Here is a 14,784-nt window from a genome sequence, read left to right as displayed (position 1 = left end):
TGAGCCACCCTAAGGGAAATATCCAGGTGTGGAGAAATTAGGACATACTTTGCCTTGCCATATTGCTCTCTCCAGTAAATGATGATGAATGTGCTCTCTCAAGGCCTGTGCTTGTGGTGGGTGAGGTTGAGTACTGTGGGTTGTCTGCTCATGAAAAAGTCCCTTCACTACTTCTTTTGATGCAATTTCCAAAGGAGCCCCTTGGAATAGGTCTTGGCACAAGGCTGGGTGAGCATGGATCACCAAGATTGGGTTTATTCTGGCTCTTAAAAGAGGAATGACCCATGAGTTTTTAGGAGGGAATCCGATGCTGAGTGGACAGCTGGCTCTGTGAGGCCTCTGCCACCTTAATATTTCAGTGTCTTGGAAAGTCTAGGACACTATCAGAAGGAAAGTTTCAAACATTTGCTTTTATCTAATTATGAATCATGGAGAAGTCTTGAGTCCAAAGCAATCCTCCCACCATCCACCTCCCAGCATTGTTGTGGGGAAAGGACTTTGCAAATAGCATTATAGAAATTTGAACTATTCTCCTTTTCCTCTTCATTGTCTTTCTTTTCCTTCTTTCCTTCCTTCTTGTCTTCTTTCTTCTCATCTTCCTCCAACTTTCCTTCCTCCTTCATCTCTTCCTCCTTTTCTACACATTTTCTTTTTCTCCCCCTTTTTCTTTCTCCTTTTTGTCTTCCCTCTTTCCCCTTACTTCTCCTCTCTTTAGAGAAAGCTAGTTGTCTCAGTGGTTAGAGTAATGGACCTTGAGTCAAAAAAGACCTATCGATGCAGCCTCAGACACATACTTAGCAATGAACCTGAGCAAGTCACTTAATAATAGCACCTACCTCATAGGTTTGTTGTGAGGATTGGATGAGACAATATTTCTAAAGGACTTAATGTGTTTCCTGATAGATTGTAGGCAGTGTCCAAGGTGGCACTAGCATTTTGGGCTCCCATGTCACCCTACTGCCACAAAACAGGTTTATAATCCTCCAAAGACCCCAGAAATTGTGCCAGCTCCCAATGCCTCCCCCTACCCCATTCCTACTTGGGAAGTTGAGTTTTTGAAGCCAAGGGCAAGGTTTTGTCAATATTCCTCAACTGCCAGTCATTCAACAAGCATTGATTCTAAGGCAGCGACTGAGCTCAGAGTAAGGCACAGAGAGTGTAAGTTCTTATAATTTCACTGCTTATACTAATCATTTATTTTTTTACTTCACATTTATTCTTCCTTCCTATAAGTGAAAAGGTAAAGGCCAATGTTCTCCTTGTACTCTCCTGAGCCTCTCTCACTTGGCTTGGTCCCCCTAGGCTCCAGGTGCTCTGGAAGGCCCCAAAACTGTTTGAGATCCAGATAAATCAGAAAGCCAGAGCCCAGGCTCCTGCCTCCCTCAGTCCTGACCCCACAGAGGCTATCCTCTTTTCTCCTCCTTTGTCATCTTTCATTATTTTACTGAGAACTACCTCAAGTGGATCTTGCAAGGCAGGCTTAGGTTTCCCTGGCATCTTGTAGGAAGAACTGAATCCTGGGAAGGTTCTCAACTCCTCCTGTGGGTGGGGTGGGGATTCTTCAAAGCTGCTCTGGAATGTACCTAATTTTACCCCCACACCCCCTCCATCTTATTTATTTGGGCAGAGCCTGGGTCTAACCCGCCCTTCAGTAGCCTGAGGATTCATTTGAGTAATTATTAGAAAGGGCAGGTTTGGGGCAAAATTATGATGTTTTGCTTGTGAAGCCTGCCTTGCCTCTCTGAGTCAATTCAATTGAACAAATGTCTATGATAATTAGTGCCTACACTGTGCTAGGTGCAAAGGATAGAAAGCAAAAATGCAAACCATCCTTGGCATCTATCAGTCATCAAACATTTATTGAACACTTTGTGATATGCACAGCCTGAGGCTATGCCCTAGGCTTAGAAAGCAAAAGCAAACAAAAACCAAACATTAATAACAAACCCAAAACCATATTTAGGGACATTTGGGCCTAAAACAATGACTTTTTGGGGGGCGGGGCAATGAGGGTTGAATGACTTGCCCAGGGTCACACAGCTAAGTGTTAACTGTCTGAGGGCAGATTTGAACTTAGGTCCTCCTGAATCCAGGGCCAGTGCTTTATCCACTGGGCCACCTAGCTGTACCCCAATAATGACTTTTTTCATTGTTGACACAGGACACCTTTGGAGAAGAGCTTTCTCCTGTGACTGGTCCCTTCTTTTATATCCTCTTCTCTTCCTTCTTGGGGATCCAGACCCCAACAAAGCTTATGACATTTTATCTCCAGTATAACTTGGTGGGCATAATGGTGGACCTTGAGTACAGAAGAAATCAGTTCGAATCCCTCCTCAGACATTTATTAGTTGTGCGATCCTGTCATTGATCCTTAATCACTTTTGGTTTAGTCATCCATAAAATGGGAATGGCTATCCAGACACCATCTGTAGCAGCTAGGTGGGAAGAGGAAAATGGAAGCTCCCATTATTTGGATGAGACATAAGTCCCTAACTTCAATCCTTCCACAGAGGATCATCAGGCCTTCCCAGCTCCTTTGATGTCATAACCTTCAGATCCCTGGGCATTGCCCTCTGACTTGGCAATGTATCCTTGCCATCTACCTCATCAGGGCACCTTACCAGGCCTTTCCAGTCTCCTCTCATCAATAGTCTACCTCCCCCATTAGAATGTGTTCCTTTGGAGAAGGAACTGGCTTGCTTTTTCTATTTCAATCTAGTTTTAATAAATAACTTTTCACTCATTACTTCATGTTTCTATCCACCCAGCTATCCTTCCATACATTCAGGATTGCTGTGAGGATCCAATGAGATAATATATGGTAAGCACTTTGGGTTCCTTAGAGTGCTATTTAAATGGTAACTATTATTATCATTAAAAATCAGTGCCTGGGGGAGCAGCTAGATGGTGCAGTGGATAGAGCACCGACCCTGGAGTCAGGAATACCTGAGTTCAAATCCGGCCTCAGACACTTAACACTTACTAGCTGTGTGACCCTGGGCAAGTCACTTAACCCCAATTGCCTCACTAAAAACAAACAAACAAACAAAAAACCCCAAAAATCAGTGCCTGGGGGCAGCTAGGTGCCACAGTGGATAAAGCACCAGTCCTGAATTCAGGAGGACCTGAGTTCAAATCTCACCTCAGACATTTGACACTTACTAGCTGTGTGATCTTGGGCGAGTCACTTCACCTTCAATGCCCTGCAAAAAAAAAAAAAAATCAGTGCCCAAATTAAAAAAAAATAATAATAATAATTTTAAAAAGACAGCACCCTAAGTCAGAAAGCAGCAAGACTTGGTAAAAATAGGCTGAGGTCCCAAGATGGTGCTAACAAATCCTGTTCCTTTCCCTCCCGCTGATGCTCTGGCTGGCCGGCTGGCCTTGGGCTACCATTAACACCTCTGGCTCTCAGCTTCTTCATCTGATCCACTTCACAAAATTATCAATGACAGAAAAGTTCAACTCTCTGGGTCATGGCTTCCTCCTCTGTCTCTCTCTGGGACTCTACTCCTTTCATTCCAAGGTTTCTCCATGCAGTGGTAGCATTGAGAGATTTTTCATTCTGATTGTCTCCTGATAAAAGGTCATTGCCCTGCTTAGAAAATGTAAATCTTAGAAAATGGAATCATGATGTTGGTCAGGTATGAGGTTGTGAAACCCTAGGGGATGGTGGTTTTTAAGTTCTCCCTATTCAGTGCCAGTGGTCAGCACCAGTTGTGAGGTTAGCTGCTGCAAGCCCCCAGCATTAACAGGCAGCAGATCCAACCTTCCCAATTGTTAAGACAATTTATTCATTTTGAATACCTGAGCATTTTTTTTCAATTGAGTCACGAAGATGCCCTGAAAAGAAAAATTGTATTTAGCCTGCTAAGAGTCCCACAAAAAGAGCTGTTCTTCTGATTTTCTTATTCTACATTTCTCCCTTGCTGTCTACCACTCCCACTTGGCTGCTTGCCAAAGAGCCTATTGCTTTGATCTAGAAGTACTTGGGGGTACCAGAGTACTCTCATTTTCTTTGGAGAAGTGGGGGACTGTAATTGTTCGACACTATATGTACTTTCAGACTTGGCCAATGTATTGGTTAGTTTTGAGGAATTTTTTTTTCCTTTTTTTTAAAAACTATATTCCAAGGACTGGCTCACTTGGTAAGGGGGGAGGGTGTGTAATAGGAATCTCTCTGGAAGTGAAGGTGGTGGGAAAACAACACAGTAATATTTTTTAAAAATCCTCAGTGCCACCCTAACAATCTTACCTTCCAACTAGATTTCTATATACCCCCTTTACTTATTTTCTTACTTTTCCTCCTCTGCATCCCCCTTTACCTGGACCAGAGGGTGGTAGCTTCTTCTTAGCCTGGTTTTGAAAGGCTTCTTCAGCAGAAGTGCATTGGTAGGGGAAATTCCCTCATTGGGAGATCACTAGCACAAACATCGATTACAAAAAGTAATAACAACAATTCCTTTTACAGAATTTTACACACTCCATTTCTACCATCCCAATACAGGAAAACTTGCTCCTAGTGGGCACTATTGTTCTAGAGATGGTATAATGCACCCAAGACAAAACTCAGGTAATATGGAGAATGAAAACCAGTCTGCCTACGTTAAGTGGCAGTTCTGGGCTCTGGCTCTCTGGGATAATCCAGGACAATCCTTGGTTTTTATTTTTTATTTTTTTTCCCTCCCTAGACACACTCCCTCATAGCTTCTTTTGTTTTGTTAACACTTTCAGGAAGTCAGTCCTGATCTAGAATACAAAACATGGAGTCATTCAGACTTTGGAGGCTGAATCATAGGATCTTACCACTGGTGCTGGGAGACACTTAAGAGGCTGTTGAGTCCAACCTCTTCTGTAAATCTACATTGAGGAAACTGAGGCAAAGAGAAGAGTAGTATCTCATCCAAGGTCATATAGGTAGTCAGCCACCCTGGGGGCTGAGACCACCAGATTTCATCGTGGTTCCAGTTCTGACTTCTTTGTTTTTAAATTAGTGACTGCCTTCCCATCCCTGCAGCTGCCCTGTAGAAGGAAATATTCCCAGAATTCTGAAGTGGCCTTTCAGTCACCAGATGTAGCATCTCACTGCACACGTGGAAGAACCTTATGGGAATACTTTGGAAACATCCTTTTGTCTAGAGAGAGCAGGAGCATTTCCTGGATTATTGACTATATGGGTGGGGATTTTGGGGTGTGGAGGAACAAGGAAGAGAATCCTCAGGGACCAAGTTAAGAATGACCACATTGGACATATCTGGTCTGTATTTTTACTAAGTGTGAGGAGAGACACAGTGCATTAGGAAGACAAAAGGCAGCTTGGTGTAACAGACATGGCATAATAGACATCGGAAGGAATCTGGATTCAGATAAGCCTTTCAGTTTTACTAATTCTAGGACACTGAGCAAGTCACTTGAACCTCAATGTCCTCATTAAAATGGGTGTAATGTTTCCTAGGTACAAAATAATAGATTTATACCTGGAAGGCATAGGCTTTGTAATCTAATATCTTCATTTTATATATGAGTAAACTCAGTTTCAGAAGCTTTATTTATCACAGTTATTGTGACATGGCCAAGGGGTGAGATGGATTGAGTGGTGCTCAGGAAGACCTAAATTCAAATCCTTTCTCAGATACTTACTAGCCGTGTGACCTAGCAAAGTCACTTAGTCTCAGTTTCCTCATCTATAAAATGGGGATAATAATAATCCCTGTCTTCCAAGACTGGAGTGATGATCCAAATGAGATAACCTATTTGAAATGCTTGACAAATCTTCAAGGACTATATAAGATGAGATAATGTACATAGCTTATAGGCTACCAGGATTGTGGAGAAAGGGTACTATATTTTGGGTGAGAGGGCCTGTGTTCAAATCTCAGCTCCTATATGATGCCTTTGTGATGTTGGACACATCACTTCACTTCTTTGGAGATCAGTTTCCTGGTCTGCAAAATGGGAATGTTAAACTAGATCCACTGAACTTCCTGCCATATTTCATTCACCAATTCTGGGATTTCCTGTCTATTCTGGGCCTCAGTCTCCTCCTTTGGAAAAATATGTGGACTGGACTGGATGGTCTTAGGCTGTTGGACTCTGAGCTGAAATGTACCTTAGGGGTAGTTTGCTCCCACAACTTCCCTCACTAGAAGAGAAAATGGATAAAGAAGAAGGGAATTTCCCAAGGTTACACATGTGGGAGTTGGAAGAGCTGGTATGTGAACTCTCGAGCGCCAAAGCTAACATTCCTGCTACTGGAGCATGCTGCCTTCGCTAAGGAATCTCCAGGTCAAAATCTCTGTCTGATTTGGGCTAAAAGACTTTGTGATGATGGCATATACATGCCAGGTGCTCTTAGAAGAGATGCTCATGTCTCACTGGTGAATGGACAGAGGCATCTGAACCAGCATGATCAACATACAAAGCATCTCCTAGAATCTAGAATCTTATAAGACAGAGCTGGTGGGGACCTTTAAGAGATGTTTCCCACCTCTTCCTTTTTTCACATGAGGGTATTGAAGCAAAGGGATTTGCCTGAGGTCACACATCAATTAATGTCTGAACTAGCTATAGGACCCAGGCCTACTGGTGTCCAGTCTTGTGCCTTTTTCTCCTCCATTACTCAGCATCTATATCAGAAAGGTCCACTTTAGGAGAATGGGAAGTGTTAGGGAACTGAGAGATACAGTATGAACTCAACATTTTTATTTAGGGGTTTGAATAGCAGGCTGGCATATTACTGTTCCACTCTACAAAAATGTGAAAATGTAAAGAGCACTTTGCCAAGTCCCTATTTCAATTGGCATGGAGACATGGCTTGTCAGAGAGCTGAAAAGTTGGACCACTGAAGTCCGCTATCTGGGGTTCTGATGTCAGAGAGAGAGGAGAAGAGAAGAAGGGAAGGGAAGGGAAGGGAGGAGAGGAGAGGCAAGAAGGGAGGAGGACAGAAGAGGAAGGAAGGGAAAGGAGGAGAAGGAAAGATAAGGGAAGAGAAGAGATACAGAGAAAGAAGAAAAGAAAGAGACATAGAAAGAGAAGGGAAAGAGAGAAAGGGAGAAAGGGAGAGAGGGAGAGAGGGAGAGAGGGAGAGAGGGAGAGAGAGAGAGGGAGAGAGAGAGAGAGAGAGAGAGAGAGAGAGAGAGAGAGAGAGATCGAGATCTTGTGGAAAGACTCCACACATAAATTCCCATAAATTACTTCCCTTAAATGTCAAAATAAGAAGCTGATCCTTATTTTTATGATACGCTTTGAGTGTATTAGCACCCACCCTCCCCCCAGTGAAGGGAAATGAGTGAAAATCTCTGTATCCAAAAACACATTCAGCATCTCAGTCTAGAATAGCTCACAGCCCAGCTCCAGGACTCACCAGTGCTTCCAAGAAGCTTGGTGGAGAAGGATGGTAAACCTTACCACCAATCAACCAAGAGTCAGTAAGTAGTTACTCTGACAGGGCCACATCAAGGCAGCTCCCTTAAACAGTTGAACTGCTGCCTGTAAGCCCTGAAAAGGGGAGGAAAAGCAAGGAAGTCAGTGTCACTGGATCAAAGACTACATTAAGAAGAGTAAGTTATAAGAAGTCATGCAAAGGTAGGCATGAGGCTATGTCAGGAAGAACTTCAAAAGCCAAACTTAAGATTTTATATTTGATCCTTCAGAGGCATTGAAACAAACTCTCCTTATAAGCACCCAAGTCACATGTGTCAAGGAAGGAGGAAATGGTGAATTTGCAGGCCAAAGAAAATAAATAGGGCTCATGATAGATCTCATAAAAAGGTTCCTTTATAAGCCACTCTACTTCCCTCCCTGCCCCTGATCCCTACCCCCAAAGCCTGGTGTTACCTCAAGCACATGATCATACACATGCAGGAACTCTAGCAGGGCATGGCTACCATACTCATTAGTGTCTGTTTCCTCCTGTGGTTCTCCTTCCAGTCTTGCTCCAACATACTTAATGCTGATGTTACCTTGCCTGCTCTTCTCATCCACTGTCAACAGTGGATGATAGCTGTCCCTCCCTATCTACCATGGTTTTTCAGCCATCCTGGCTTGTCTCTGGTCTGTCGCTATCCAACATATGGTACTGACTGACATTCCCTGTTGCTGCCTTCGTAGGAATCCCTTCCCTTCGGCAGCCTTAGGGATGGAATTCCTCAGTTGAAACACTTCCTTAAAACCCTGTCCCATAACTGGAAGGAGGATTACCCATTGACTAGAGATGATTGTTTTTTTTCTTTCTGCATCCAACTCAGCACAATGCCGTGAGAGAATCCCTACTCTAGGCTTTTCGCTTTCATGAGAATTCCTGATGACTTCTGGACTCATGTCAGCCTGCCCATTGTTTACCCCTGAATGTTACTTTTCTTGACTTCCTTCAAGACTCAGTTTAAATCACACTTTATTCAGGAGGAATTTCTGCTTTCCCCTCCTCCCAAGCTGCCAGGGCCTTCCACTGTAAGATTGTTTTCCATCTTCTTTGTAAGTATCTGTATGTTTACAGGGAAGATACTCATGTATTTAATTGTTTTTAGTTTTTAAAATTAGCATCAACTCTTACCACAGAGCCTGACATATAACATGTAATATTAATAATGAAGCATTGATCACGGAAAGACCACCCAAGAGACCATTCTGCCAAGTCAGCCTGCTTCCCCATTGCCAGGGTGGATAGTGATGGCTTTTCCACTCCCAGTGTCCAGTCAGTGCCCCCCCCCCACTCAAGCAAACACCTTCTGGGGAGGCTAAGGCTCAGCAGACCTCTCATTGTGTCCCTCAATTTCCTTTTATAATTTTTGGCAGCAATGTGGCATATGATTCTATTTCAGCATCCTATGGAGGGGGAAGGGGGAGGAGAAAAAGACTTCTGGCATAGTTACTTTTGATTCATCTTCTACTTTTGAATTTAAGCAGCTATGACACTGTCTTAAGGAAAACAAAAATAAAGCCTCCCCCATTTCACTGCTGTGAGACAGGGCCCCCAGTGAGTAAGCAGCTCAAGGTAAGATCCCCCAATAGGTATATACCCCAAAAGACATTGCCACCAGTTGCTGGGTGACTCTGAGATCAGCTGGCCAATATGCTCATTAACAAGCTGAGTATTAACTTATCTACTTGCCTTCCTGGTGTTGGGGAAAGGCTGACTAAAGAGGGGAAGGCAGGTTGGGAACATAGCATTTGGCCTGAATTTATTGCCAATGTGAATTGGGCAAGGTCTCATTTTTGCTGTGTAACTAAAGATCCATTCAATGAGAAATATAGGAATGGCAGGAGGATGCTGGGAAGGAAAACACCTCAGACTCCAGTGCAAATAACAATAAACAGGGAGGGGGATGCCTCCCCTTATTTCTCTGATATGACCAGCAGGTACTTGGATCAAAATTCAAATGTCTCTGAGATTGTCCATCTGACCTCCATAGCTTGTAGAAGACTCTATGAAAGAGCTCTTTCCCCCTCAGTCTCAAGGACCCCTTGTGCATGCCTCCCTCTTTGTTTTGAAGGAAGCCAGCTAGAGGAAGGGAGGGAAAATATCCTTAAGTCAAGCTATTCTCCTGTTTTCCAGCTACAACCATTTACTTCATAAGTTTTTCTGGGGAGTGAGAGGTTTGGCTAAGGTCTAGGCTACAAATAGAGGGCTAAGATTTTTTTTTCCCCACAAGACTCCAAGGGTCCCTATCTGAGATAAAAGGACCTTGGAGAGAACTGCCTCCATTGAGAAAGCACTGGAATGGTACTAGAAGATTATAACTAATGTACTGAATGGCTCTGGAAACAACAATGGTAATAGCAATAATATGTAACACTTAAATGCTACTTACTATGTGAAAGGTACTGTATTAAACAACTGAAAATGTTGTATAGAATTTGCAAAGCAATTTATACAGAGATAAACCAATAGATCTTTGACTTCCAAGGATGCAGGTATTCCCTTCAAAAATACAGACCACCACTCATGCACATCTGTTCATTCTGGGTAACTTTTTCATGTTCTCCCATTAATTAACCATTGGGAGACCACCAAGTGAGCTTGGGCCATTCCAATCACTCTCATTCCAAAAGAATCCAAATGCTTCTTTCCTCCCTGTGTTCTGAACAGATATGTTTTCTTCCTCCTCATATGCTCCCCAAGAACTATGTTTGAATCTTGCCATCATCCCACACTGTCAGTTTAATTTTCTGACTTTCAAAGTTAAATGCTTGTTCAAAGAAATTGAATATTGCATCTACTCTTACCCTTTTGGAGGAAACTGAATAGAGAAACTCAAGTGACTCATTAACTATTAATTAAAAGCAAAAGAAAAAATGTCTCTGATTCTTTGATAATGCAACATAAAATGGAGTGGACCACAAGTCCCTGGAAGATATTTTAAAATGTATGTTTTGGTGTGGGGATGATTGCACATATGTGAGCAATTTGGCGTACAAACCTTATAGGCATCATTTCTCAATGTTCTGGCACGAAATTGAGAGGTGCAAGATTACTATGGAGTCTTAAGTGTGTTTCAGGTCAGGTGCATCTTCAAGCCTGATTTTTTTGTGGGGGAATCTTAGGCAGGAACTCTCAGATAAATGTTTCTTCTCATCTCTTGTTCACTTTCTTGTCCCCCTTTGATGAGGGTGGATGGAAATAACTCATGTCTCACTCCCTTTCCCTTTTTGAAGCAGTGATTGCTGTCTGCCAGCCAGCCCCCTGCCTTCACTCTGCCACAGGTGGTCTCTAATTCCCTCTCCCCGGAGTAGCTATGCAAAGATGCAGATGGGATTTGGGGAGTCTATGTCATTATACTAAAGCTACTCAGACCTCTAGTTAGTCATCTCAGGGAATTGTTTGTCAGTTTTTAAGAATTCCAAACTGCTGAACTTGGCCTGTTTTGTAGCAGCCAAAACATACGTGCTTCCCCCTCATCCAATGCTGTCTTTCCCATCTATCCTTTCAGGCTGTAGGATGTCGACCCTTGGCAGTTTCGAAGGGTTCCAGCCTGTGGCACTGAGGCCAGATGGAGATGATCAGCCCTCAGAAAGAGACAGCCTATCAACTGAAGAGGGGAGCTCAGGCAGAGATTCAGCACCTGGTAGAATTGCAAGGCAGCCCAGTGTGACTGAGTCAGTTCTCTACCCAAATCCGTATACTCGGCCCCGTGTCACATGCAGATACTTTGTTACTCGGGTAATGTATCCTTGTTTCTATTTCTTAAACCACATCTTGGATTTCATGGGAGTGGGCAAAAGGCATAGACTGACAGGTCTTAACAAGGAATATACTGTTATCTAAAGGGTTAAAATAAAATCCTGGGATAGGTTGTGACTGGATCAACATAGGTGGATAGAATGCCATATCTTGAGTTAGAAGTCTCTCAGACATCTAACCTAAACTTCTCATCATATAAGAATGGAACTGAAGCCAAGAGAGCTAAAATTATTTGTCTAACGTCATACAGCTAAGTAGCAGAACCAGCATTCAAACTCAGGATCTGCACTTTTAAATTCATTGAGTTCCTCATCTTTCCCAAGCCCAGTTCCCCAATATGTTCTTTAATTAATTAATTAATTAATTCATTCATTCATTCATCCATTTATCCATCTATCCACACACTCATTCATTCAATCACTTATTCATTCAATCATTCATTCATTCCTTTATTTTACATTTATCAAGTGTCTGCTATGAGAAGGGAGGAGTACACAATAGGACAGAAATACTGATATAGCAGAGAAGCTGCTTTAAAACATTTAAAAGTCTAATTTCAGAGAGGCAGGCCATATACACCAGTGATTATAATAGACAAACCACATGCAGATTATTCTGAGAAAAAATGAAGGTCCCTTTCAGCTGAGGAGGAGAAGAAGGAGGAGGGGAGAAAGAATTGCATGAAGCAGATTACACCTAATATGGGTCTTGAAGGCTTTCTGTATAGTGAACAGTCCTAGACTTGGTTCTGACCTAGAGATGATGATGATGAGGGCAGTGGGTTAACATAAGGAGAGGGCAGGAATTCAAAGATGGGGAGGGAAAGAGCAGAAAGAGTGTATGTATGTAGCTATGTATGTATATGTTGTTTTTTTTTATTAATTGTATTTCCTTTAGAGGAAATCAACATATATGTGTGTGCATGTGTATGTGGGTATATAGGTGTGTGTATGTATGTATGAGTATACACACTAACGGTGCATATGTGTGTATAGATGATATTGAAAACAGACATAGTGCCAAATGCTATCTCTAACATATCCTATCCATGTTACCTGAAAAAGTCACTCCACATAAGTCTCTACGATTATTAGGTGTCATAGAAGGTGGATCAAGAGGAAGAAGGACCCAAGAATGGGCTGTCTCTCAAGCTAAAGAAGCAGAGGTCAGACAGAAGGGATGGTTTGACAACTTTGTCAAACTCTATTGTGAGGCTAAAGAATGCAGATAGTGCAAAAATAATAAGAAAACAACAAGAAGAAAAACAAGAACAAGATGTTTCTTCCATCCCCAAGAAACCATGTGAAGGCATTGAGGCATCTGCCTGAATCACTGCAACTTGGCCCACTGTATAGCCTCAGTAGTATCTCTAGTTATGACCCATGTGGTACCCTCAAAGGCTGAATCAGTCAGTTGGGGCAGAAGCAAATACTTCGACCATCTCTGCTTGGATTCTGTGGCAGCAGAAAGAAAGGACGTCAGTTTGTTTATTTTAATTTTCATATGTCCTTGGGGAAGAGTGTTTAAAACAAGATGACTGGGTATACATAATTGCCTACACCAATATTGCAGAGAATTGTAATTGTGTCTGTGTAGGTATATGTGGATCGTCAACACCTACTATTGTGTAGGACACTGCTGCATACCCACACACATTTATTTTGACAAAATGAATCATAGTATCTCAGAGATAGGAGGCAACTCAGAGACATAGAGGTCAGCTGATACCCAGCCAAGAATCTTCCCTACCATGCCCACCAAGTGGTCTTTCTGTTTTTTGTTTTTTGCTTTTTTGTTTTCTCAAAGATATTCAGAAAAGGGGAGACCCACTGCTTCCTGAGGAAACCCAGTCCACCTTGGACAGCTTGGACAGTGGGAAGAGAGGTTTCCCTGATATCTATCCATTACTACTGATTTTATCACCTGGGAGACAAGCAGAAAATATCCACTATCTCTTCCATATAATAGCTCTTCAGGTATTTAAACACCACTGCAATACCACCCACCCATGTCCTTTCTTCTCCAGACTAAACAATCTTTATTCATTCAACTAATCTTCATCTGTCATTAGTTCAATCTCCTTTACCATTTGACTTGCATTTCTCTTTCTACTGTAGAGCTTATCAATGCTGCTCCTAAAGTATGGCATCCAGGAAAGAGCACAATTGGAGTCTGTTCACCTCAGAATACAGTGGAGCTGTCATTCCTGAAGTCCTGGGAACTATGTCTCCCTCAATGAAGTCTGAGATTTCATGAGCAACACTGGCTGCCATAATCACACTGTTGACTCATAGGGAGTTTGCTGTCAGCTAAAACTCCCAGTTCTTTTTCAAGCAAATGGTTGTCTAGCCATGCTTCCCCCACATTGTACTTAAAATATGACTTATTCGAAGCTAAGCAGAAAACTATATTGGAGACCTTTTCCTTTTAACTTGACCAAAAAAATGGCATTTTTTAATGGAGCTTCTCATTCAAGTATACCAAAATTCACTTAACTTCCTAACTTTGCATTTGCTATAGTTAGAGCACAAAACACTTCAACAAACGAAAGCTCAAACTCTGACTAAAGGAAATACAGTTTATAAAAAAAAAAAAACCATGAGCTCATTTTGCATAATGCTTTGTACTTACTAATTCCTTTCATCCTCACCATAACTCTTTGAGGTAATTACTATTATTATGCCCTTTTTACAGATGAGGAAACTGAGGCTGAAAGCTGAACCCTGACTTGACAGTTTGTAGGTGTTTGGATCAAGATTGTGAAATCAAGTCTTTCTGAATCTAATTCCAACACTATTCACTCTGCTATCTTCCTTATTTCAAATTCAAGAGTTGTTTTCTGATCTTAAAATTTCTGAGCCTTAGTCTTATTCTTTGTTAAAAACAAACAAACAAACAAACAATAGTGTTTAACTAGAAAAAGTCTAAAGCTATCCTTTCCCAGCCCCAAATCTGGTATTCTCTAACTGGATCAAATCTACTGCTTGCTAGCTCCATGACTTTTACTAAGTCCCTTCCCTTTCTCCTGACATCAGTCTCTTTACATGTAAAATGAAGGATTGAATTGGATGACCTCCCAATTCTAAGGTTCTAGGATGCCAATCTGCACAGAACATTCCACCATCCCCCAATCACTTCAAAGTGAAACATCTCTATTTTCCTGTTGAGACAAGGCCATTATGAGTGCCTACTATTAGGATAAAGAGCTAGAGCAGTGAAGACCAAGCTTAGGCAGAGTACAGCATGTAGACTCTAGAAAGTGCATAGAATATGGATTGTTATTCAAAGTAACATAACGTAAAAACATCATATAGTCATTGGAAAATGTTATACCAGGTGATACATCTCTGTAAGAGATTACAAAAGCAGTAGTCCTAGAGTTTACTATATGGAAATCTTTAATAAGAGCATGAGGAAGCTATTGAGAATCCTAATCTGAGATATGGGGCACAGATACACCTAACCAGCCAGAAATTGGGGATCAAAGGATTGCACATTAAGTGGCCATTAAGTTCAGCCTTGCTCCTTTCACAGATGAAGAAACTGAAATAGAAAGAAATTAAGTGACTGAACTAGAGTCACTCACAGCTAAGTCAGGATTTGAA

General features: G+C 41.9%; 1 protein-coding gene across 1 annotated transcript in view; it reads left to right on the top strand.

Annotated features, from left to right (window-relative positions):
* Window positions 1-10,936: 10,936 nt before the first annotated feature.
* The window catches only part of TPRG1 (tumor protein p63 regulated 1), a 136,841-nt gene continuing 132,993 nt past the window's right edge, over window positions 10,937-14,784 (top strand). The window contains exon 1 of the mRNA XM_043998919.1: window positions 10,937-11,158. Within this exon, the coding sequence (XP_043854854.1) occupies window positions 10,937-11,158 (222 nt within the window). The remainder of the gene's footprint in view (window positions 11,159-14,784) is intronic.

The sequence above is a fragment of the Dromiciops gliroides genome, chromosome 3, assembly GCF_019393635.1.
Source record: "Dromiciops gliroides isolate mDroGli1 chromosome 3, mDroGli1.pri, whole genome shotgun sequence".
In the NCBI taxonomy this organism is placed as follows: Eukaryota; Metazoa; Chordata; class Mammalia; order Microbiotheria; family Microbiotheriidae; genus Dromiciops; species Dromiciops gliroides.
Note: the sequence above shows the minus strand (reverse complement) of the source record. Positions and strands in the feature narration are given on the sequence as shown.